This window comes from Pan troglodytes, chromosome 21 (genome assembly GCF_028858775.2).
Source record: "Pan troglodytes isolate AG18354 chromosome 21, NHGRI_mPanTro3-v2.0_pri, whole genome shotgun sequence".
NCBI classification, from domain to species: domain Eukaryota; kingdom Metazoa; phylum Chordata; class Mammalia; order Primates; family Hominidae; genus Pan; species Pan troglodytes.
Window position 1 is genome coordinate 31,499,280 of NC_072419.2, and position 22,231 is coordinate 31,521,510.

General features: G+C 45.6%; 1 protein-coding gene and 1 non-coding gene across 2 annotated transcripts in view; one reads left to right on the forward strand and one right to left on the reverse strand.

Annotated features, from left to right (window-relative positions):
• APMAP (adipocyte plasma membrane associated protein) overlaps nucleotides 1-20,561 on the reverse strand; it is a 31,063-nt gene extending 10,502 nt beyond the window's left edge. The window contains exons 1-4 of the mRNA XM_514556.9: nucleotides 20,342-20,561; nucleotides 11,661-11,777; nucleotides 6,582-6,697; nucleotides 240-332 (exon numbers count right to left, since the gene is read on the reverse strand). Coding sequence (XP_514556.2) covers nucleotides 240-332; nucleotides 6,582-6,697; nucleotides 11,661-11,777; nucleotides 20,342-20,436 — 421 coding nt within the window. The 5' untranslated portion in view covers nucleotides 20,437-20,561. The remainder of the gene's footprint in view (nucleotides 1-239; nucleotides 333-6,581; nucleotides 6,698-11,660; nucleotides 11,778-20,341) is intronic.
• On the forward strand, nucleotides 1,992-2,098 carry LOC112206623 (U6 spliceosomal RNA). Its single transcript, XR_002941032.1, has one exon. It is a non-coding gene; the product is annotated as a U6 spliceosomal RNA (small nuclear RNA).
• Nucleotides 20,562-22,231: the final 1,670 nt, after the last annotated feature.

The following is a 22,231-nucleotide window of genomic DNA, read 5'->3' on the forward strand; positions in this document are numbered from 1 at the left end:
CAGGGGCCACAGCCACTACCCAGCTGCAAAATGGGGACTGTAGGTGACCATCAGGCACCGTGAGGCCCAAGGACCACCCGGCAAATGAAGAGCTCGTAGTGACGTCATGTTCCATCTACTAGATGGTCAGAGGTTCTTTTTCTCCCACAGGCATTCTAGGGAAAAGCAGTTCCACACAGCGATCCAACATCTTTCTGAAAGACTGGAAGAGACACGTCGAGGGATTATCACCAACTTACTGCAAGGGCCCGAACCAAACCGGGCAATGGTCTCTATTTCACCATTTTCAAGTTTTACGACCCGGCCATCTGCTGTCCCAGTAAACATCACATCTGTTTAAAAACACAAAAAGGAGGAAGAGCAATGTTAGCCTAAGAAATGTGACTAAGCCGCCTTCTCCTACAAGAGGGCTTGTTTACATGTTCCCCCTGCCCTCTAGAGGAAATGCCAATTCTCAAGATGGAAGAGAAGCAATTTCTGGGAATATGAAAAATCCTGCCCGGCCAGCCGCCCCGTCCGGGAGGGAGGTGGGGGGGTCAGCCCCCCGCCCGGCCAGCCACCCCGTCTGGGAGGTGAGGGGCGCCTCTGCCCGGCCGCCCCTACTGGGAAGTGAGGAGCCCCTCTGCCCGGCCAGCCGCCCTGTCTGGGAGGGAGGTGGGGGGTCAGCCCCCGGCCCGGCCAGCCGCCCCATCCGGGAGGGAGGTGGGGGGGGTCAGCCCCCCGCCCGGCCAGCCGCCCCGTCCGGGAGGGAGGTGGGGGGCTCAGCCCCCTACCCGGCCAGCCACCCCGTCCGGGAGGTGAGGGGCACCTCTGCCCGGCCGCCCCTACTGGGAAGTGAGGAGCCCCTCTGCCCGGCCAGCTGCCCCAGCCGGGAGGGAGGTGAGGGGGGGGTCAGCCCCCCCACCCGGCCAGCCGCCCCGTCCGGGAGGGAGGTGGGGGGCTCAGCCCCCCGCCCAGCCAGCCGCCCCGTCCGGGAGGGAGGTTGGGGGGTCAGCCCCCCGCCCGGCCAGCCGTCCTGTCCAGGAGGGAGGTGGGGGGGTCAGCCCCCCGCCCAGCCAGCCGCCTCATCCGGGAGGTGAGGGGTGCCTCTGCCCGGCCGCCCCTACTGGGAAGTGAGGAGCCCCTCTGCCCGGCCACCACCCCGTCTGGGAGGTGTACCCAACAGCTCATTGAGAACGGGCCATGATGACAATGGCGGTTTTGTGGAATAGAAAGAAGGGGGAAAGGTGGCGAAAAGATTGAGAAATCGGATGGTTGCCGTGTCTGTGTAGAAAGAGGTAGACATGGTAGGCTTTTCATTTTGTTCTGTACTAAGAAAAATTCTTCTGCCTTGGGCTCATGTTGATCTGTGACCTTGCCCCCAACCCTGTGCTCTCTGAAACATGTGCTGTGTCCACTCAGGGTTGAATGGATTAAGGGTGGTGCAAGATGTGCTTTGTTAAACAGATGCTTGAAGGCAGCATGCTCATTAAGAGTCGTCACCACTCCCTAATCTCAAGTACCCAGGGACACAAACACTGCAGAAGGCCGCAGGGTCCTCTGCCTAGGAAAATCAGAGACCTTTGTTCACTTGTTTATCTGCTGACTTTCCCTCCACTATTGTCCTGTGACCCTGCCAGATCCCCCTCTGCGAGAAACACCCAAGAATGATCAATAAAAAAAAAAAAAAAAAAAGAAAGCAGATCCATGGTACAAAGAAAAAAAAAAAAAAAAGAAAAATCCTTAAAACTTACAGTGATAAAACTGCGGGGGCCTAGGGAAGCAGCCTGTGGGCATGAACCTGACTCAAAAGCAAGGGTGCAGCAGATACCAGTCAGTGATGAGAACTGTGAGGATTTTCTCCAGTCCTGAAGCACTCAAGCTGACACTCAGCACTTAGGGGCATGAGTTCATATTCACCTCACATCAGTGTCTGCTGCTGATATTGATTATATCCAACTAAAGGAGAAGAACTGCCAGAAATCCTTTAGAAGAAAATTACAGCACATTAAGTGCTTACTTCAGCAGCACATATACTAAAATTAGAATGATACAGAGAAGACTAGCATGCCCCTTGAGCAATGATGATACACAAATTCATAAAACATTCCATAGTTTTCAAATGTATATTGCAAACTCAAGGGTAACCACTACAAAAAGTAAAAAAAAGAAGTATAACTGATATGCTAAGAAAGGAGAGAAAATGGAATCATATAAAATACTCAGTTTAAAACTACAAAAGACAAAAAGAGAGTAGAATGCAAAAATAGAAACAAAGAATAAGGGCAAAGAATAGAAAACAGTAACAAATACGGTAGATATTAATCCAATATATCAATAATCACTTTAAACATAAATGGTCTAAATATACCAACTGAAAGAGAGACATTGCCAGAATTATTCAAAAAACAAGACCCAACTCTATGTTGTGTACAAGAAACCCACTTTAAATATAAAGACATATATAGATTAAAAGTGAAGGGATGAAGAAAGTACATCATGTTAACACTAACCAAAAGCAACCCAGAATAGCTGTATTAAATTCAGACAGAGAACACTTCAGACCAAGGAAAGTTATCAGGGATAAAGAGGAGCATCACACAATGATAAAGGGGTCAATGCCTCAAAAAAACATAAGAACCTTTAATGTGTATATGCTTCACAATAGAGCACCAATATGTGAGGCAAAAACTGATGAAACTGCAAGGAGAAACAGAATCCACTATCACAGTTAGAGACTTCAACAATCTAAACAAGAATAATCACATGATCATATCAACAGATACAGAAAAAAACATCTAGTAACATCCAACACCCATTCATGATTAAAAACTCTCAGCAAGCTGGGAGTAGAGGGGAAACTTTCTTAACTTGATCAAGAATATCTATTAAAAAATCTACATATAACATCATACTTATGGATGACAAACTAGAAGCTTTCCTGCTAAGATCAAGAACAAGGCAAAGATGCCCCTATCACCACTCCTTTTCAGTATCATACTGGAAGACCTAGCTAATGCAGTAAGACATGAAAAGGAAACAAAAGGTATACAGATTGAGAAGAAAGAAATAAAACTTTCTTTGTTTGCAAGTGACATAATTGTCTAGATAGAAAATCTGAAAGAATCAACAACAACAAAAAACCCTCCTGGAACCAAGCAATTATAGCATGGTTGCAGGATATTGCAAGATATTGACTCACCTTCCTTTATACTAACAATGAACAAATGGAATTTGGAATTGAAAACACAATACTATGTACATTAGCATCCAAAAGATTGGCATACTTAGGTATAAATATAATATAATATACACGAGGTCTATATGAGGAAAACTACAAAATTCTGATGAAAGAAATCAAAGAACTAAATAAATGGAGAGATATTCCATGTTCATGGACAGGAATACTCAATATTGTCAAGATGTCAGTTTTTCCCAACCTTAATCTATAGATTCAATGCAATCCCAATCAAAATCCCAGCAAGTTATTTTGTAGATACAGACAAATGAATTCTAAAGTTCATATGGAGAGGGTGAAGACTCAAAATATCCAATACAATATTGAAGGAAAAGAATAAAGTCAGAGGACTGAAACTACTCAACTTCAAGATTCTCTATAAAGCTACAGTAATCAAGACAATGTGGTATTAGCAAAAGAATAGAAAAATAAATCAATAGAACAGATAAAATTTTTAGCCCAGAGACAGACCCACATAAATACAATCAACTGATCTTTTGACAAAGGAGTAAAGGCAATACATAATGGAGAAAAGACAGTGTTTTCCTCAAATGGTGCTGGAACAAATTTGTTTGCATCCACATGCAAACAAATAAATCTAGACACAAACCTTATACCCTTCACAAAAATGGAATTCAAAATGGATCGCAGACCTAAATGTAAAATACAAAACAAATTCCTAGAACATAGGAGAAAATCTAGGTATGATGATGAATTTTTAGATATAACACCTAGGGTATGATGATGAATTTTCAGATATAAAACCAAGGTGAGATACATGAAGAAATAATTAATAAGTGAAACTTCATTAAAATTAAAAACTCTTGCTCTACAAAAGATACTGTCAAAAGAATGAGAAGCCACAGACTGGAGAAAATATTGGCAAACAACATGTCTGATAAAGAACTATTATCCAAAATACACAAACAACTCTTAAAACTCAACAATAAGAAAATGAACAACCCAATTACAAAAATGGGCAAAAGGCCTGAACAGACACATCACCAAGAAGATATACAGATGGCAGGTAGGCATATGAAGATATTCCACATCAAATGTCATCAGAGAAATGCAAATTAAAACAACGAGACACCACTATACACCTATTAAAAGGGCCAAAATCCAAAACACTGACACCACCAAATGCTGGCGAGGACATGGAGCACCAGGAACTCTCACTAATTGTTAATGGGAAGGCAAATGGTACAGCCACTTTGGAAATGCTTGGTGGTTTCTTACAAAACTTAACTCTTACCATACAATCCAGCAATTATGCTTTTCGGTATTTACCTAAATGAGCTGAAAACTTAGGTCCACACAAAAACCTGCCCACAGATGTTTAAACCAGCCTTATTCATAACTGCCAAAACTTAGCAGCAACCAAGATGTACTTCAGTAGGTAACTAAACTGTGGCACATCCATACAATGGAATATTACTCAGTGCTAAAAAGAAATGAGCTATCAACCCATGGAAAGACATGGAGGAATTTTAAATAAATGCATACTACTAAGTGAAAGATGCCAATCTGAAAAGGCTACATACTGTATGAGTCCAGCTACATAACATTCTGGAAAAGGCAAAACTATGGAGATGGCAAAAAGATCAGTGGTTGCCATGGGTTAAAAGAAAAGGGTGGGATGAACAGGCAGAGCAAAGAGGATTTTCAGGGCAGTGAAAACACCCTGTAAGATACCATAACGGTGGATACATGGCATTTGTCCAAACCCATAGAATGTATAAAACCAAGAGTGAACCCTACCGTAAACTACAGACTCCGAGTACTATTGACGTATTGATGTGAGTACATCACTTGTAACAAACGACCCTTGTGGTGGGGGATGTTGATCATGTGGGAGGCTGTGCATGGCATGTGTGCAGAAAAAGTATTTGATGAAATGCAACACCCAATCGTAATAAAAACTCTTTTTCAGAAAATCTCTGTACCTTCTGCTCAATTTTTCTGTGAACCTAAAACTGCTCTTAAAAATAAAGTCTACTTAAAAACAAATAAAATAAAGCCTGTTATAGTTGGTGGTTACTCTCTCCCAGCACTCCCCAGAGCTAGTACCTCCTTCCACTGTCAGCAACCTGCCAGCCAGCCCCCAGGGCAGCTTCCAAATGAGGTGGCAGAGACAGCAGTGGCAGGTCCCTGCGGCTCACACCCACCAGAGAGGACCCCACTGTGCCTGGCCAAGAAATGTCACCAGCTCATCAAAGAAAGAGAAAAAGCTGGGACCTGGTGACAAAGTACAATGAGAAGTAACCCAGTAAAAAGGAAAAAGACAGGAAAGTGCTCTCTTTGGGAGGTAAGATCATTGGTTTGCACTTCAACTGCTGTTAAGTTTCAGTTTTAAAGACCAAGATTTGATTTTTCACCAAAAAAAGCTAAAGCTTTTAAAATTTACACAAATAAATGCCAATGTCTTTTTAAGAGAAATACAAAGTTCTATCATGATATTTACTCTTCTTGAAACAATTTTGACTTTGACAGCCAAGAAAACCAACCAACTGCAGAAATGGAACAGTCCTTGGGGCCTGTGTCAAATAACAGGGCCCAGGCAAGAAAAGCTGGTCAAATGTCACTAGAAGAGAGGCCGCTGACCGGCCTTGAGAGCACAACAGAAGCACCCTGTGTGCACATATCCACAGCCACCCACTGCCTGGAGAACAGTGTGTTTCAGAATAACAAGCGGCACTTCCAAAGAAGCTGCTCAGCAAGCCCACACCAGATTAAGTTTTAAACTATCTGTGACTATCTGTGCCTTCCCAATACTAAACTTAATTCTCATTTTAACAAACAGAAAATGCCTTGTTCAAGGTCGCTAGAGATGCAAGTATTAGAACCAGACCCAATTCTAGTTCTGAGGCGTGGGCAAGTGTGATGCAGATGGTTACCCTTAAGTGTACCCATCAAGGTGAGATTTCAAACAGTCAGACAAAAACAGTGGAAATATTGAGAACCATTTGTCTTCATTTCACAGTGAAATCTATACAAAGCAAATGGAACTAAGAAATACTGTGCTGTCAAATACCTATTTAACTTTGATAAATGAACTAAACATCGGTATCTGTATTTGGCCTTTTTCCTTTCACAACACTTTGAGCACAACAAAGTGTTCCATAGAGAGGAATTCAAAATCACCCAGTGCTAAAATGGCATGCAAACTGGGCAGATAAGACCAGCAGAAAGAGCCCTAGGGCCTCCCATGTGATGTCTGAAGGCCAAGTCCCACGTCTGCAGCTAAGAAGGATGTGCATGGCCCCAGTCCAGGGGCAGTGTGCCACTGTAGCTGCTCCCACAGAACCCGCCCCCTCAGACAACAGACAGCCTGGAAGGCCCCCCCCCGCAAGCTCAGACTTACCCCCAATATGTGCTATGGACTCCGGTCCAATAAGTTGATTTTCAAACAGCCTTTCTGCCTGTCGCAGCTTCGTATTTGGATGCAGAACACCAAGCAAGAGCGGGGGTTCTTTGAAGCTGCAAAATAATGCAATTCCAGAGATTTGTCTATAAATACACATGTGAAGAAAATGTGTACCGAGCACCTGCTCTCAGTTCTTTGATAAAGATGGCACTTTCTAACAACATCCTCAGTTGCCAGAAATACAAGGGTTAAGAAAAAACTGTTCTAGGATATCAGAAAACATCATGGTACAAAAGAAATATAAAAACATAAATGTGCTAGTGCAAGACCTTCAGCAGTCTTGTCACCTGAGAGCATCCTGGGGCCCGTGCCCACCCATCCTCCAACCTCCCCAGCTCCCCACCCCCATCCAATGCCTCAGGGCAGCTGGACCTCCTCACCCCTGTGACTCACAGCCCTACAGCCACTGGAGTCTACCTAGGGTGGTGGGGGGCAGTGCCCACGTTTCACACCTGATGACCCGGCCTCGTATTTCACAGAGAAGATGGAAGGAGCAAGGGGAGACCTTCCTGGGACTGGAGCCACCGTCCCATGGTCCAGCACAGGGCACGCCACCTCCCGCTGACACTCTCGGGGCCCACCAGGCTCTTCCTGAAGCAGGAGCCTGAGCTGGGCCCTGGAGCCCTTCTACTCACAGACACGGCTCCAGAAACTCCTGCCTCTACTCGTCCTTCCCATCCACATGCCAGTATGTCACGCCTCCCAACCCACCATCAAGTTCTGCTGAGGCCACTTTGAAAAGACACCATTGAACCCGTCTCTCCATGTCCTCCTTACAACCCTGGCTGGGGCCACCATCCTCTCGCCTCGCCCCTGCTCCCTCCCTTGACCCCTGTAGTCTACTCTCAATCCAGCAGCCATGCCGGATCATGACCTTCCTCTATTCAGAGCCCCATAATGGCCCCCTCTCACCTAGAGCCAAGTCCTGGCAGCAGCCTCTGAGCACCGCAACCTGGCCACAGCACCTTCTTGCCCCCTCTCCCTTGTGCCTTCTGCATCCCTCACACCAGCCCCTCCCTGCTGGGTCCTAACCACACCAGCATCTCCCTATCCGGGGCCTTCACACCAGCTCTTTGCTCCACTTGGAACAGCAACCATCCCCCACCCAGGAGGCCCACTCTGACCACCCAGCTGAATATCCAATACCTCCCCCGAACCCAGGCCCCTGCCCTACTCCATGCTCCTCATAGCACATACCAGCTTCTCATGCACTGTGTGATCTGCTTCTGTTATGTTTATGGTCTGTCTGTCCCCACTAGAACATACGCTCCATGAGATCAGGGATTTCTTTCTATGTTTTTCTCTACTGTATTCCCAGCACCTGGCATCCAACATGGCACACAGAAGGCTCCCAACGAGCACTGCTGGAGGAAACCAAAGTGGAGAGGAATATCTTCCAATTATCCCCTGTCCCCTGCCTCCAGCAAGGCAGAGAATTCAAGAACAGGAAGGAGCTAAGCGTTGGGGAAAAGTTTATGACAACAGCAAAAAGAGCTTCTTTAAAGCTCTCTTCACAGCAAAAGAGGAAGGAAGGGAAACCCCACCTGGGGCAAGTGGTGCCATGCTACGATGACAAGCAGAGCTGCCAGCTTCGCTCGGCCTCGGTCACCTCAACACGCCGGGCAGCATGGGGTCACCATGGTCAAGAGGCCATGCTCGGCCTCGGTCACCTCTACACGCTGGGTAGCGCGGGGCCACCATGGTCAAGAGGCTATGCCACGATGACAAAAGCAGACCTACCAGCTTTGCTTGGCCTCGGTCACCTCTACGCGCCGGGCAGCGCAGGGCCACCACAGTCAAGAGGCCATGCTACCAAGACAAAAGCAGACCTACCAGCTTCGCTCAGCCTCTGTCACCTCTACACACTGGGCAGCGTGGCATCACCATGGTCAAGAGGCCATGCCACAATGACAAAAGCAGACCTACCAGCTTCGCTCGGCCTCGGTCACCTCTACACGCCGGGCAGTGTGGGGTCACCATGGTCAAGAGGCCATGCCACGATGACAAGCAGAGCTGCCAGCTTCGCTCGGCCTCCGTCACCTCTACACGCCAGGCAGCGCGGGGCCACCATGGTCAAGAGGATCAGGCCAGCAGACGGGGCAGAAACGGCCACTCAGCTGATGGTCAGGTGTTTGGGAGTCTACCCAGGGTACTACATCACTCCCGTGAGAGCTTAGACCACACTTAGAAATCTCTAAAAAATCAGAGAACAGGCAGACCAGGAGTATGGAGGGACAAAGAGAAGGATGGTCGCTCTTCCAGTCTGGACTATTACACAGCTGGTTTCAGTACTTGAGAACAAAATCACCAGGAAGGCTGCAGGGCTTTGCCAAAAACCTGCCCTGCAAAGTCACTTTCTCTTCTTTCTGGGAAGATTAGAGGGCTGTCATAGACACAGCATATATGACATCCTGATTCCTATAGCATGTACAGAGTAGTTTTCAAGATCCCTGTGACAACGTGTGGAGATGTGAACAGAGTAACAGGGCGTCTGTATGATCACGGATGGCTGGCACAAGTGAAGAAAGCCTGCACTAATGCAGTGATACTCAACTGCAGAGAAGTGACCCACTGTGACCCACAGACTGCACAAAGGTTTTCCTAAGCACTTCTGAGAACCAGCTCTCTGAGGTCCCCCACATCTCTCTCCCTAACACAGGAAGCCAGGGTGTGGGGCACTGCTCTCTCCCTCCCCAGCGGGTCTCCTGTTGGCCCTGCCTGAGTTTTATACGGTGCTTCTATTTGCTCTTGATGTCCCAGACCACCCATAAAGGTTGTTGCTATTTTTTAATATCTCTCAGTTTGACAGTTTCACCCGGTAGTAAAATGCGTACTTCTAACAGTACTGCAACTTTCAACTCCCGGTAGAATTACTCTTTCTGTTGGTCTTTAAAATTATAGCAACCAAATCCACTCTCCAAAATGCTGCTCTATTTTTTTTTACCATAAATTTGACTTTAACTGATATTTTTTCAGTGACTAGAAACATTCATATCCTTCTATGAAAAATAAACTTTTTGTTCCCTTCTGGAGAGAAACCATGTCCTTCCACAGAGTGACTGTGGGCTGAGAGGGCTGCAGCTGAGTCAGCACCCGCTGGGATGGCGTGCATGGGGCATGGCCTGTGTTGTGGCCACGTTCTTGCATGAGACACACCAAGCTCTGTCATGTACCAGGCTTCTGCTTCTCCTCTGCATTTTGGGGCCTATCTTCCTGTTTTTGAGTGTGCCATTCCAAAAGCAGAGCCCAGGAGAGAGGCCCCTGTTGGCTGTGATTCCAATGCCATAAGCTGAGCCCAGGAGAGAGGTCCCTGTTGGCTGTGATGGTTCCACTGCCATTCTGAAAGCTGAGCCCAGGAGAGAGAGAGAGAGCCCTGTTGGCTGTGACAATTCCACTGCCATTCCAAAAGCTGAGCCCAGGAGAGAGGTCCCTGTTGGCTGTGATGGTTCCACTACCATTCTGAAAGCTGAGCCCAGGAGAGAGGTCCCTGTCGGCTGCAGCGGTTCCACTGCTTCTCTTCCTTTCCTTCCTCATCAGGCTTTTCTACTCAACAGATAGAACTCACTTTGTACAAACAACTTCCAATCCCCAGTAGGCTCTGCTTCCTTTCAGTATCTGGCCAGGGCTACATACCCCATTTCCCAATGCATTTCTTCACCACTCTTTCCACACATAAAATCATCTTTCCTGAGATCAAAGGTCTTCAATCACTGAGGCTCCAACCTCTCTCTCCAACTCAAAACTCAACCTCAGCGTCCTTTTCCAAGGCCAGCCCCGCAACCCAAGCTTCTAATCCCCAGCTGTGGACACAGTTCACTCCCCCACCTTAGCCAACTGGACTATCCAAGAAGGCCCAGGTCAGTTTCCCTTTGGGTAGAATGAGCCATCCTGCTCTGGAAAGAAGGGTTAGAAAGAGAGAAGCCCCTCCCTCAACACATCAGGGAACCACCCCCCCCCACCCACCCCTGACGCCCCTCCTTTGGAGACAGGATGTCCTCAGGCCTGGCTCAGGTAGAAAAATCCATCTGAAGACCCACTGGCACACCAGGAATTACAGAGCTGACACTCTTGGAGCTGACTAGAGTCCCCAGTCCTTCACCCATTCTCAATCTTACATGAGCAAATTGTGTGTTTATAGCACCTTGTGCCTTTACTATTCTAAATCCAACAACAAAAAGTTCACTCAGCTACACATGTCAATCTAAGGTCAGAACCGTGTCCTCTACATTCTTAGTGAATCAGATCCAATATAAAGCCTTAATTTTTATGGATAAAACACTACATTATTCAGTTAGTATGTTATATTCACTCTTTAACTAGGTATGATTCTTGTCTGAAGTTTTTAAAGCCTTACCTGGACTAACTCATTTAAAATAAGCTTCAGATGGCTTCACCCCATCAGCAGCTGCAAGGGTAACCAGGAAATTACTGAACCAGACTGCACAACCCTCCTGCAACTATGTCAACATGGAAGTCATAGATCGTCACATTGATGAGAGCCTGGCTCTATCCCACTATAATTATAAACATGAATCTATTTCAGGGGGCTCTACATATACAATAGCTTTTTCAAATTATAACGGACTGCATTACTCATAGATCTCCATCGGTGAAAGGTAACTTAGGAAAAAAAGAACACTAATTATGGGTTTTGTAGAAAATCAGTTACTTACAAAATTTAAATGAGGTAACTGAAGCTCCATTTGTGTGTGTTTTTGCTACTTGAAATGAATTACGGTTGACTGTCTAATGATTATTAAGCTTCTCTAATTTTGAATTTTTGTTTTTGGTTGATGCAGTTTTTTTAAAACAATGACAGGGAAAATACCATGCATATTTCCTGAGTAACATCTAATTCAGCATAAAAACCCAGGTACTAAAGAAATCACAAAATTCTGTTTCTCCTAACTTACCTTTCAGATCAGATTGATTTAATCACCCTCCTTTCCTTGGAAATTATTTCAGCCTATTACATTTTGTCAAGCAACCCCTCCTGAGGACTGCAGGGCAGCCTACCTGAGAGGCTGTGGATCTATAGGAGATTCCAGCAGCATCATGGCTCCAAGCAGGGGAACGGTGAGAGAAACAGCCAGCATCAAGAAGGTCACTCGGAAAACTCTGCCGCTAAAGGAGCTGCCAGAAATAAAAGATACAAAGGCAATCAGCTGAGTCTCAGACAGTGACAAGGTTGGCTGGTCCGAAAGCCCTCCCGGCAGGAGCAGGGACGCTCATCCAGTTTCCCCACTGCAAGCTGGTCGACCTCTGGCCTGTGATTAAACTCTAGCACTATTTGCTAGGATTGGCAAACACGCTTTTGTTGTTGTTCTTTTTTTTAATCTTCCAGCTTCCCCTGTGTGGGATATGTTGGATCAGTTACTTTCCAGATCTTGAATCCTCCAGGAGGGTTTTAAAGAAGGCAAACTCAAAGAACTGATGAACACAAAATGTAATGGGGAAAAAGAGTTCTAATGACGTAAATGATACACACTCATTCACAGAAAAGGTGGGTAATTCTCAAAAGCTACGCATTCCCGGTGCATGGATTCAAAGCAGCAACACTCAGTACTATGCAGCCCTAAGAGTCTCACAGATAGAAGAGACAGCTAAAGTCATGAAGGAAATGGAAGCAGAACAACTTCCTGAGGATCCAATTCCCCAATCACTTTTCCCAACCTACTTCTAAGAATTTAAAAGGAAATCCCAGCTCTTCAACCTAATAGAAGTCTGGCAGTAGATAACTGACAGTTATCCACACAGGATCTATAAAATTACAATTCAAAGTCATCACTCCTGAACCCTTGGGAAGATGTGAAAGCTTCCCTGGGAATCCTGGGTGAAGTTTTTGGACAAATGACCAGTAGTGCCTTAAACATCTCTGAACCAATCTTCACGTACAGTATCTCTCATCTGGCAAACAAGTAAGCATTTGGCCTCTTGCTACTAAATAAACCTCATAGGATCATTACTTGCTTACATGAATTGAACTCAAATTTACTAAATGCTTGGCATTAACATTAACTTAAACAAAATCATGAGTTCCTAAGGTAGAATTTTTTTCTTCCATGAAAAAAATTAAAGTGTTGACAAAGAAAAAAGTCAAGACTCACACTTAACAAAACAGACTTGATTTAAGGGGGCAGGGTTCGATTTTTGACAGAAGTATAGTCTTCTGCCATTTAGATGTGTCAAACTCTGTTCTGGGTATGGTGTAGAAACATATAGGCCAAGCCCTCTTTCCCAACAACCAGTCAGGGAACTGCAGGCCAGTTTCTCCACTCCAAAACCCACAGTTTCCCCCAGTGTGAAACGGGGTGTTGGGCAGGGTAACTTCCTGAACATGCATGATCCAGTCCTGAACATGCAAGATTTTCACAAACGAATAAAGCAGAAAAGAAAAGAAATCCCTCTATTTCTACTGGCGTAGGTGGAAATAAAGACAAAGCAAAGACTAAGGGGACGAAGAGGGAGCAGCTTTCACAAAGTGTCCCTTGCATTTTGGACAGCACCTCTGCAGAGTGGCTGGGTTCTGCCACCAACCTGAGTGGGCAGGAAACAGAGCCTCCAGAAACAAAGCCCTACTGACACCCTGATCTTAACACAGTGAGACCTGCCCAGGACTTCTGACCTACAAAACTATTACATAATAAATTTGTGTTGTTCAGGACACTCATTGTGTGGTAATTTGTTAATGGCAGCCATAAAAATTAACAGTTTTCTAAGTAAACTAGTTTCCAGCACCCTGGAAGTGGGGTGTTGCTGTAACAGATATCTAAAAAAATGTGGAAGTAGCTTTGGAATAGAGCTGTGGGTAAAGGAAGGAAGAAGTTTGAGGAGCAGCACAGAAAAAGCCTAGATTTCCTTGAACACAGCAGTAAAACTACGGATGTTAAAAGACTCTACTTGTGAGGTCTCAGAAGGAAGAGAGGAGCATAGCAGGAAAAAAACCATCACCTTGGAGAACACCTAACTGGGCACGAACACTGCTGGCACTGCTGGGGAGGGCGCAGAAGGATGTCAGGAGCATGGGATTGGAAACTGGAGCAAAGTGGATCCTATAACACAGTGGTAGAAAGCTTGGCTGAATCGTATCCTGCAGTTATGTGGAAAGCAGAGCTTCTAAGCACTGAAACTGGACCCAGCTGAGGACATTTCCCAGCACAGTGTTGAAGGCAAGGCCCGGTTTCTCCTGCTGCTTCCTCCTCCAGAGCAGGACAGGCCCGAGGGCAGTGTTAACCACTGCCTTCTTCCTTTGCCATTTCCCTTTGCTGATGAGAATTCTGTGTCTATTTTTCTTCTAATAATCTTCCAAAAATGAATTTTGTCCCTAACTTCCTCCCCTTCACTCATAACGGGTTCAGAGCTCACCCCGTACACCTGAGGCCAGGTAAAATGCCACATTGCCAGTCCTTACCCCTTTTATTAGGTGGGAAAGGAGGTGGTCCAGGCCCTACAAACCCAAACAAAATGCCACAGACCCAACCAGGGAGAGGCCAAGAGAGCCCAGCTCCTGGAATAGGGCAGGTGAGAATGAAGGGGAAAGTCAGGTCAACCTCTCCCTCCCAGTCCTGTCTCCAAACCCCAGGACCAAATAATCTTCTTCTAATGTGACTGACTTATACCAGTCAAGGGTATAAGCACCACAGGCATAAAAATGTCTACAAAGCACAGAACTGCGACCTGACATGACGGCAGGCTCATGCAACCTGAGAGGTCTGCAGCAGGGAAAGGAGTAAGGGCCAGGAAAAGAGGAATGGCAAACAGTCCAAATGAGAGTATGCCAAGAAACGTGCTTTACGTGGGCAACCAGATGGAACCAGGTATCTATCTCCTTCACAAATGAGGGAAGTGGGCAGGGAAAGGCTCAAGTGGCTTTCCCACAGCCAATGCAAGAGCTGGAAAAGCACGACTGAGAGCCAGATGTGACTCTATGGCTGCGGTCACCATTAGAAGCGCTGCCTGCCAAGAGCAAGAGGAGGGAGTGGAGGATGCCCAGACCTAGAGCCCTCAGAGCGGGAGTTTGAAAGCTCTGTGAAAATTCATGGTGATTTGCCTATTCTAGGCATTTCATATAAGTGGAATCATACAACACGTGACCTTTCATGACTAGCTTCTTCCATTCAGTGTGTTTTCTAGGCCCATCTAAGTTGCAGTATGTATCTGTACATGGTTCCTTTTACCAGTTGATTATGTATGTATCTACCACAACTTGCTGCCCACTCATCTGTTTTTTTGTTTTTTAAATATAAAGACACAGTCTCAGTATGTCAACCAGGCTGGAGTACGGTGGCATGATCATATCTCACTGTTACCTCAAACTCCTGGGCTCAAGTGATCCTCCTGTCTCAGCCTCCCAAAGTAGCTAGGACTACAGGTGTGCACCACCATACATAGCTAATTGTTTTACTTTTTGTAGAGAAAACATCTTGCTACATTGTCCAGGCTGGTCTTGAACTTCTGGCCTCAAGCAGTCTTCCCACCTTAGCCTCCCAAAGTGCACCCTGAAATGAGCAGGCATGAGCAACCATGTCTAGCCCCACTCATCTGCTGAACATTTGTGTGGGAGGGGGAAATGGGAGTGATTACTTAATCAGTACAAGGTAAACACCTTGCTTTTATGGGGTGATGAAACAGTTTTGAAAGCAGAGAGAGTTGGTGGTTGCCCAACATTGTGAATACACTAAATATCACTGAACTGTGCACTTTAAAGTGGTTAATTGTATGTTATGCGAATTTCACCTCAACTAAAAAAAATAGTTGACAGTGACAAGAATGTTCTAAACTTGGATTGTGGTAATTACTGCAAAACTGGCCATTATACTAAAAATCACTGATTTGAACATTTTAAGTAGGTTAATTTTATGGTATGTGAATTACATCTCAATAAAGATGTTAAAAAAAAAAAAAAAAAAAAAAAACAAAGTCAGTGACTCCACCATGCAAACTGCCACTCCAATGGCTAGGACACCCTTCAACCCAAGTGATTTTCTTTAAGTGACCTAAAGTCTTCCAACACAATAGAAATGAAGTACTTGTACAATAAAGCAGGGCTGGTTACAAGTAAATGACAGAAACGCTTCTGACAGTGTGAACCCCAAAGAGAGACAAAGCACATGGAAAGGTGGATGGTGAAGATGTGTGGCTGCCAGCCCTGAGAGGTGCCCTCACTGCACTCTGGTACTGAGTCCAACAGGGACTGCCTGCCTTAAAGGAAGCTGATGCCATCACCCACCCCACTCCCAGGAGAGGAGAGTCCCTCTAGGGAAGGTACATTGTGTTTTCACCTCATGACCTTCATTATAAACAGTAACAATCTTGCCAAAACGCTACTTTTTCCTTGCCTAACATCATTCTACCTAAGGCAGATTTTCCTCATCTGTCTTGACTCCAACATTGTGACCTCTACTTTACCACACTGCAGCTTACATTTTTAAAATCTTGATGTGGTAATCTGATTCAGAGCTGGTGGCACCCCATTTAAATACCTGGTTGCCCCTTCACACAATAGTTAGAGGCTCAATTATGTCCCAAACAAAAAGTCCAGCCAGGACTGAAAGCCACGGGGCTTAAAGCCAGAAAGGAGGCCAAAAGTCCATTGACAAAGATTTGTGTCCCAATGCTGGGGGATCTACCAGTAACACTCTCCTAAAGCTGGAGAAGAATTTAGAGGCCACTCAGTCTACTGTTCCCAAAGGCAGCCAACTCCTGGATGGGCTACATCAAGATGACCTGGGCCAGAGATTCTGCTTTGGTAGGTACAGGGTGGGCCTGCGAACTCTTTCATCGGTTGTTCCTCATGTGCAGCTGGACACCACTAACTCTGCAGCTCCCTTCCCAGTCAGACTTCACCAACACCTCCCCAACCTCACCTGATCAGCATCCAGCCTCCACTGGAAAGTTCTGTGGTCACGTATTAGAAATACTAGCTTAAATTTAAACAAAACTCCTTGAGCAGCACTGTCCAATAGAACTTTCTGCAACGATGGAAATACAATAGCTACTAGCCATGTGTGGTTCCTGAGCACTTGAAATGGAGTTAGCTTATTATATAAATGAGGTAAGCACAGCTCCTGGACCCCTGCTCTGGGCGCCACACTTATTTTAGCCCAAGGTCCATTAACTTTTTGGCAGGCCCTCATCAGTGGTGCTTCCTGTAAACTCACAGTTAACCACAATTCTTCTGTCTTTTCTCGGTGTCTGCCTCCCTCTTACTCTTTTTTTAACTTAAATAAAGGACACTGTATCGATCCCTATCCATTTTCACTGACAAAGCATTGCAGGTTCCCAACCTGTGCTGACACATCCAGGAACACTGGCAACTTAGTTCCCAGGCGCAGTTTGAGAAATCAGTTTGTTTGCCTCAATCTCTCGGAAGAGCCTGGAGGGATGCCCATCTCCATGAGGACATCTGCGCCCTGAAATTGCCTACACTCTCTGAAGGCAAGAGCACAACCACAGTGATGCAACAGGATTTGACAACTGCTGTTGGCTGGGCCATGATTTACACAATCTTCTGTAGATTCACCAGCCAATTTGGCAGATTTTGAAGGGTATCCTCTAACTCTGCACACAGGACATCAGGGCCTTGGGTCCTGAACTGAAGTCCCAACAAGCAGACTCCAAGAGATCAAAATTCACCTGTGATTGTTGTGGAAAACCTGATAGCCCCAAATCCACGGGGTACCAGCAACCTCATGTGTCAAGGTGATCCCTGGAACCTGAGAAAGTCAGATAGCATCAACCCATCTTTTTTAGTGACAGCATCTTGAATTTGTTCATTTTTCACAATCCTTTAAACTGGGGCTCCTAGATTCATCAATTTATCCTTGAAAAAAATTAAGAAATCAAGAAACAAGTTTAAAAAGCCATCTGAAAATACACACCTGGGGCAAAGCTGAGACAAACACCCCAGCTGCCTTACTCCTCATGAATTCGTGAATGCCCAATCTGTTTCTCCATACTTCCTCCCTTACTCTTCAGTCTCCAAGAGGAAAAAGGAAAATGGACCTAGCAGACTTTTAATTAGACTAAAATCCTTCAGAAGTTTATTGAAAAAGCAGAATTATACAGAATTTAATGTACTGAAATATATTAAATCCTCAATGTATTTATTCTGCAACCCTAAACTGTCATATATGGACATTAAACAGTTCTCTTCCTAGATAGAACTGTGTTTCAAACAGAAAGGAATAGTTCCACAGAGTACAATTAAGTTTCTAAAGCATTTCGGGAAATCAATGTCAAATAATAATTATAAGCTTGCACTGGTATGTTAAAGTACTTAGCTCATCTATGTTCCACACTGAATAAAAGAATTTACCAACCAAATTCTCCATTATATTTCAAATACAGTAATTCAAGAGCTTTGGCATAAAGTCTTATTTCCAAAGCATAATTTTAAAAATACACTTCTCAATCACTGTCCAGCTGCCAGTTCTATCCTCCATTCATTTTCATTTCTCTTTTGACTCTATTCTCTGTAACTTCATATAAACCACCTCACACACACATAGACCTCAATGATCTCATCAGCAAAACAAAGCAAACACCCACCTTTCGTGCCAAGAGTTGGGAGACCACCCAACGTATTGCTAGGGGTCCCTACCACTGTTAAAATCTATGTCTTAGTTCTGTCAGTTTAGTAATATGTCTTTCAAGGCTTCCTTTATTCTATTTAGCACATCTAAAGTGCTAAAGTTTATTCTAATAGTTTCGTGTTTTTACTTCTGAATTTAGATTCCTTTACTTCGCCCACTATACACAGGCTTTCCTGGCTTATGTTGAACCCTCGACTTTTAAGGTAATCAAGAATACTATTACATGAACTACTAGAAATGACCACAAAATAAATGAAAAATATAGGAGAAATGCAGAAGAAAAATAAGAAAAACAGCTACCATGTTACAATAATAATTGCGGAAAGGAAGGGTGGTGACAAGACCTCACTTTGAAAGAGATCATTACAGATATACAGAAAAGGGATAAACAAACAAGAAGGACAAACACAGGGAAACAAGAACAATGTTCATGGACAGGAAAGTCAAGGAAATAAGTAAACATAAATGTAAAAGGCACACTGGAAAAGATCAGGCAGTAAAAGATGACTTTAGAATCAGATTTACTTACTCATTAAGGAAGAAATCCCCACAGAGAACCTGAAAAAAACAATTAAGTCTGCCTGCTTGCCCTGGGGCCAGAAGTGTGAGCCAGCCGACTTGAAAGTTGGGACCACCTAACCAGTGCCCTCAGGGGCTGTAGGCCCTGGTTTTCAACACACTGCACCTAATGACAAACTCAGGCCACTGCTCTTCCATTTCTCAGGTAAAAATGCCTTGTTTTCAAGATTTCTGTAGGAAAGTGTTGCCAATTCTTGCATGTCCATTCTAAATGGCTCCTCAATCATCAACAGATGATTAATTCACAATATTCACAGTAAGTAGGGTGATCAAATTGTCCCAGTTTGCCCAGGTTTAGCACTGAAAGTTCTACATCCTTGGAAACCCCAGTCCAGGGCAACGCAGGATGGTTGGTCAGGATATATGGGAGCATCTTCCCGACCTTTTCACTGGCCCAAGGAGTCAACTATCACCGCAAAGTCTTCTATCTAAATTGCCTCTCTAGAGCCTAAATGCTCCTTCCTGCCATCGCTCTCCTTCAGATGTGTTCCTCTTATCATCAGTCAATAAACTCAGTCTACAGGGGCAAAAACTGCCTCTCATTCATATGTACCCCACCACCTCTTGGCACACTACTGATGAACAAATATTTCCAATATTTCTATCAAATATAAGTCAATCAGTTCCACAACTTCAAGCTTGGTCTATGGGGCCTCTTGATTCTCCCTGAAACTTAAAAGTTATGAAACTCAGGACACAGAATTGAAAAGTGAATTTTAAGTATCTTATATTGAAATCTATGTTTACGAATCATGATTCAGTTTTTAGCTAACAAAACACAGTATTCTTAGATTCTGGAAGATGGGAGAGGAGGCAAAGGGCAAAACCTGATATTTCTTAGGTGTCAACAACTACAGTTTCCTATGTTTCTCCATCCCTATCAGGAAAAACTGCCAGGCTGAATTCTCGCAAAAATTGCCTACAATGTCACTTCTGTTCTCCACTCTTTCCAAGAACCGCGGTGAGGACTGGTCACGCAGCGTGAGGGGGGCAGGTGCAGAAGAGCAAGTGTAGAAGCCATCTCTTCGCCGGATAACGAGGCAGGACCCCAGCATCTCGTGGGACCTCCTCCCTTCGGGAAATTGCGGGCGGGGAACCAGGAAGACGCAGGGCCCTGGCCAGGTAGCTGTGCCCAGGGGGATCATTTAAGCCAAAGGAAGGACAGCGCGAGGGGAGCGAGGGAAAGGCGAGGAAGCAACCGCTATGCAGGGTGGGGCAGGAGTGAGGGAGGGAAGGCACAGGAGCGGCGCGAGGCGGTCTCGGGTCCGGAGAGCCGAGGACAACGCGGCGACTGGGCGCAGGGTGCACCCGAACCTGAAAGACCTGGCAGGTACATCCGCCTTGTCGGAGCCTGCTTCCTCCTCGGAAAAATGAGTTTTTCTTGGGGATGAAACGAGAGGGCTCTGACAACGCGCTCGGCACCGCATCCCCAGGTTACTGTTACTGCCGTCGCCGCTGTCCAAGAGGGTCGCCCTCCACTCCTAGCGGCCCGGCTCCAGCGCCCAGTCTGGGAGTCCGGCCTACCTGCCGTCCTTAGCCTCCGGGGCCTGGCCATCATCGTCTGTGACGACCTGCGGCCGCAGAGGCCGGCGCTGTCGCAGCCCGTCCGCCTCGCTCATGGTACGGGCGCCAGCCTCACCCGCAGAAACCACCCCACACTGAGCGGCGCCGGCTCAGGCTCCAGGCCCGCCCCCCCCCGTACGCGGAAATGACGTTGCGCCCAAGGGACCATTCCGCAGCGTTCTCCCCGCCCCTTCCGGCCTCATGGGCTGGCGGTCCCCAGCGCGTCGCTGCTCGGCGCTGTGAGGCGGATTCTGACCGCCCGGAAGCGGGGCTCGGAACTCGCTCAGAGATAGCACCGGGAGCTGCCGAAGTCCCCGCTTGTCTCGGACTCCGGGGCCCAGAACGCGAGTGGTTCAACCTCGGGTTCATCTAGCCCAGTCCCTGCGCATGCCGCCTTCGTCTCACGTTTCTGAGGACGGGGATGCTCATGACGCACTTGGGAATTGCTAGCACGAGATGTTGGCCACTTTTATCGTTGGAGAGGATGGCGCTGTTTATTAAATGTCAGCGACCCTGCTCTTACAGGCAGCGTCAAAAATAATGCATTCACACCCTTGGAACGAAGTCACCTCTGCCTGAAAATTACATCCTTCCCCGACTCATCCGGTTAAGGGGAAAACTTGGGCTAGAAAATGTTTCCCTCTGGTTAAGGCCAGATGTTGAGTATTAAATCTTTTTTTGACGATTACAACAGACATTTGATAAAGTTTATTAAGTTTTGATAAAGTTTATTAAGGATTACCCTTAAGTAAAGTCCAGGTAGAAGCAGAAATTATCACTAACAAAGTTTAAGAAAGCATAGAGAGGCATTGTTCTTTCAACAGTATTGCAGGAAACCAGAAATGTTCCCAGGTGCTGGGAGATGATGGTGGGCAAATCACAGACAAGGCCCCTCCTTATAGAAATTAAACTAGTGGGAAAGATGACTTTAATCAGATCATCATCATAAAATAGACGTAAAATTATCAAACGTAATAATTGCTTCAAAAGGGAAGAACTGGATCTTGTGAGAGCATTTGAGAGGCACAGGGATTCAAAGAGGAATCAAATCTGGAGGAAGTGACAGGCAGAAGAAATCAACGCCCGTTACCAGTGGCACGAGGAATTATCTCTGGAAAAGCCACGTTCAAAATGCAGTGTTAAAAAATAATTTCCTCTTGGAGGCTTTTACCTTTTTAAATGCTAGATGCCTTTACCTTTTTAAATGCTAGATGGCACTAGAATTCCATGTGAATGCTTTTTATTTATTCATTCAAAGAGCTGAAGAACCAGCTTGAGGGAAGTGGAGAGCTGTGCAAATCCAGTTCTCCAGAGATCCCAGGTAATAATTCAGGCCTCGGCAACATTTTACTTCATTCTGTGTCATTGAGAATAGCCAATACAGCTATTAAATCAGGGATAGTGTTAACAAAGTACTGTATGATCTCACGCCTTCCTGCCTGTCTGGACTATCCCTCTTGCTCCCCACCCCCCATTTCAGACATTCAGGATTGCTTACCATGTCTAATCTCATGCCTGACTGCCTTTGTCCTTGAGGTTCCTTCTTCCTGTGATACACTCTCCTTCACCTCCACTTGGCCAATTATTTTTATCATTCAGGACCCACTTCAGGTATCCTTGCTGAAAATTCTTCTCCCAGTTTCCCAAGCAGAAATCTTCCTCTTTGTCTTCAAGGCACTTTAAACATGCCCCAGCCATAACATTGAACTCACTGCATTGGAGCTATTTGTGTTCCATGCCCAGTGTTAAAGCCCACGCACTGCAAACACCCAGGGACACATTCAGAAGAAAAATAATGGCAGTAAGTTGGGTTTACCGAACTTGCTGCAGCAAAGAAATGCACCAGAGGAC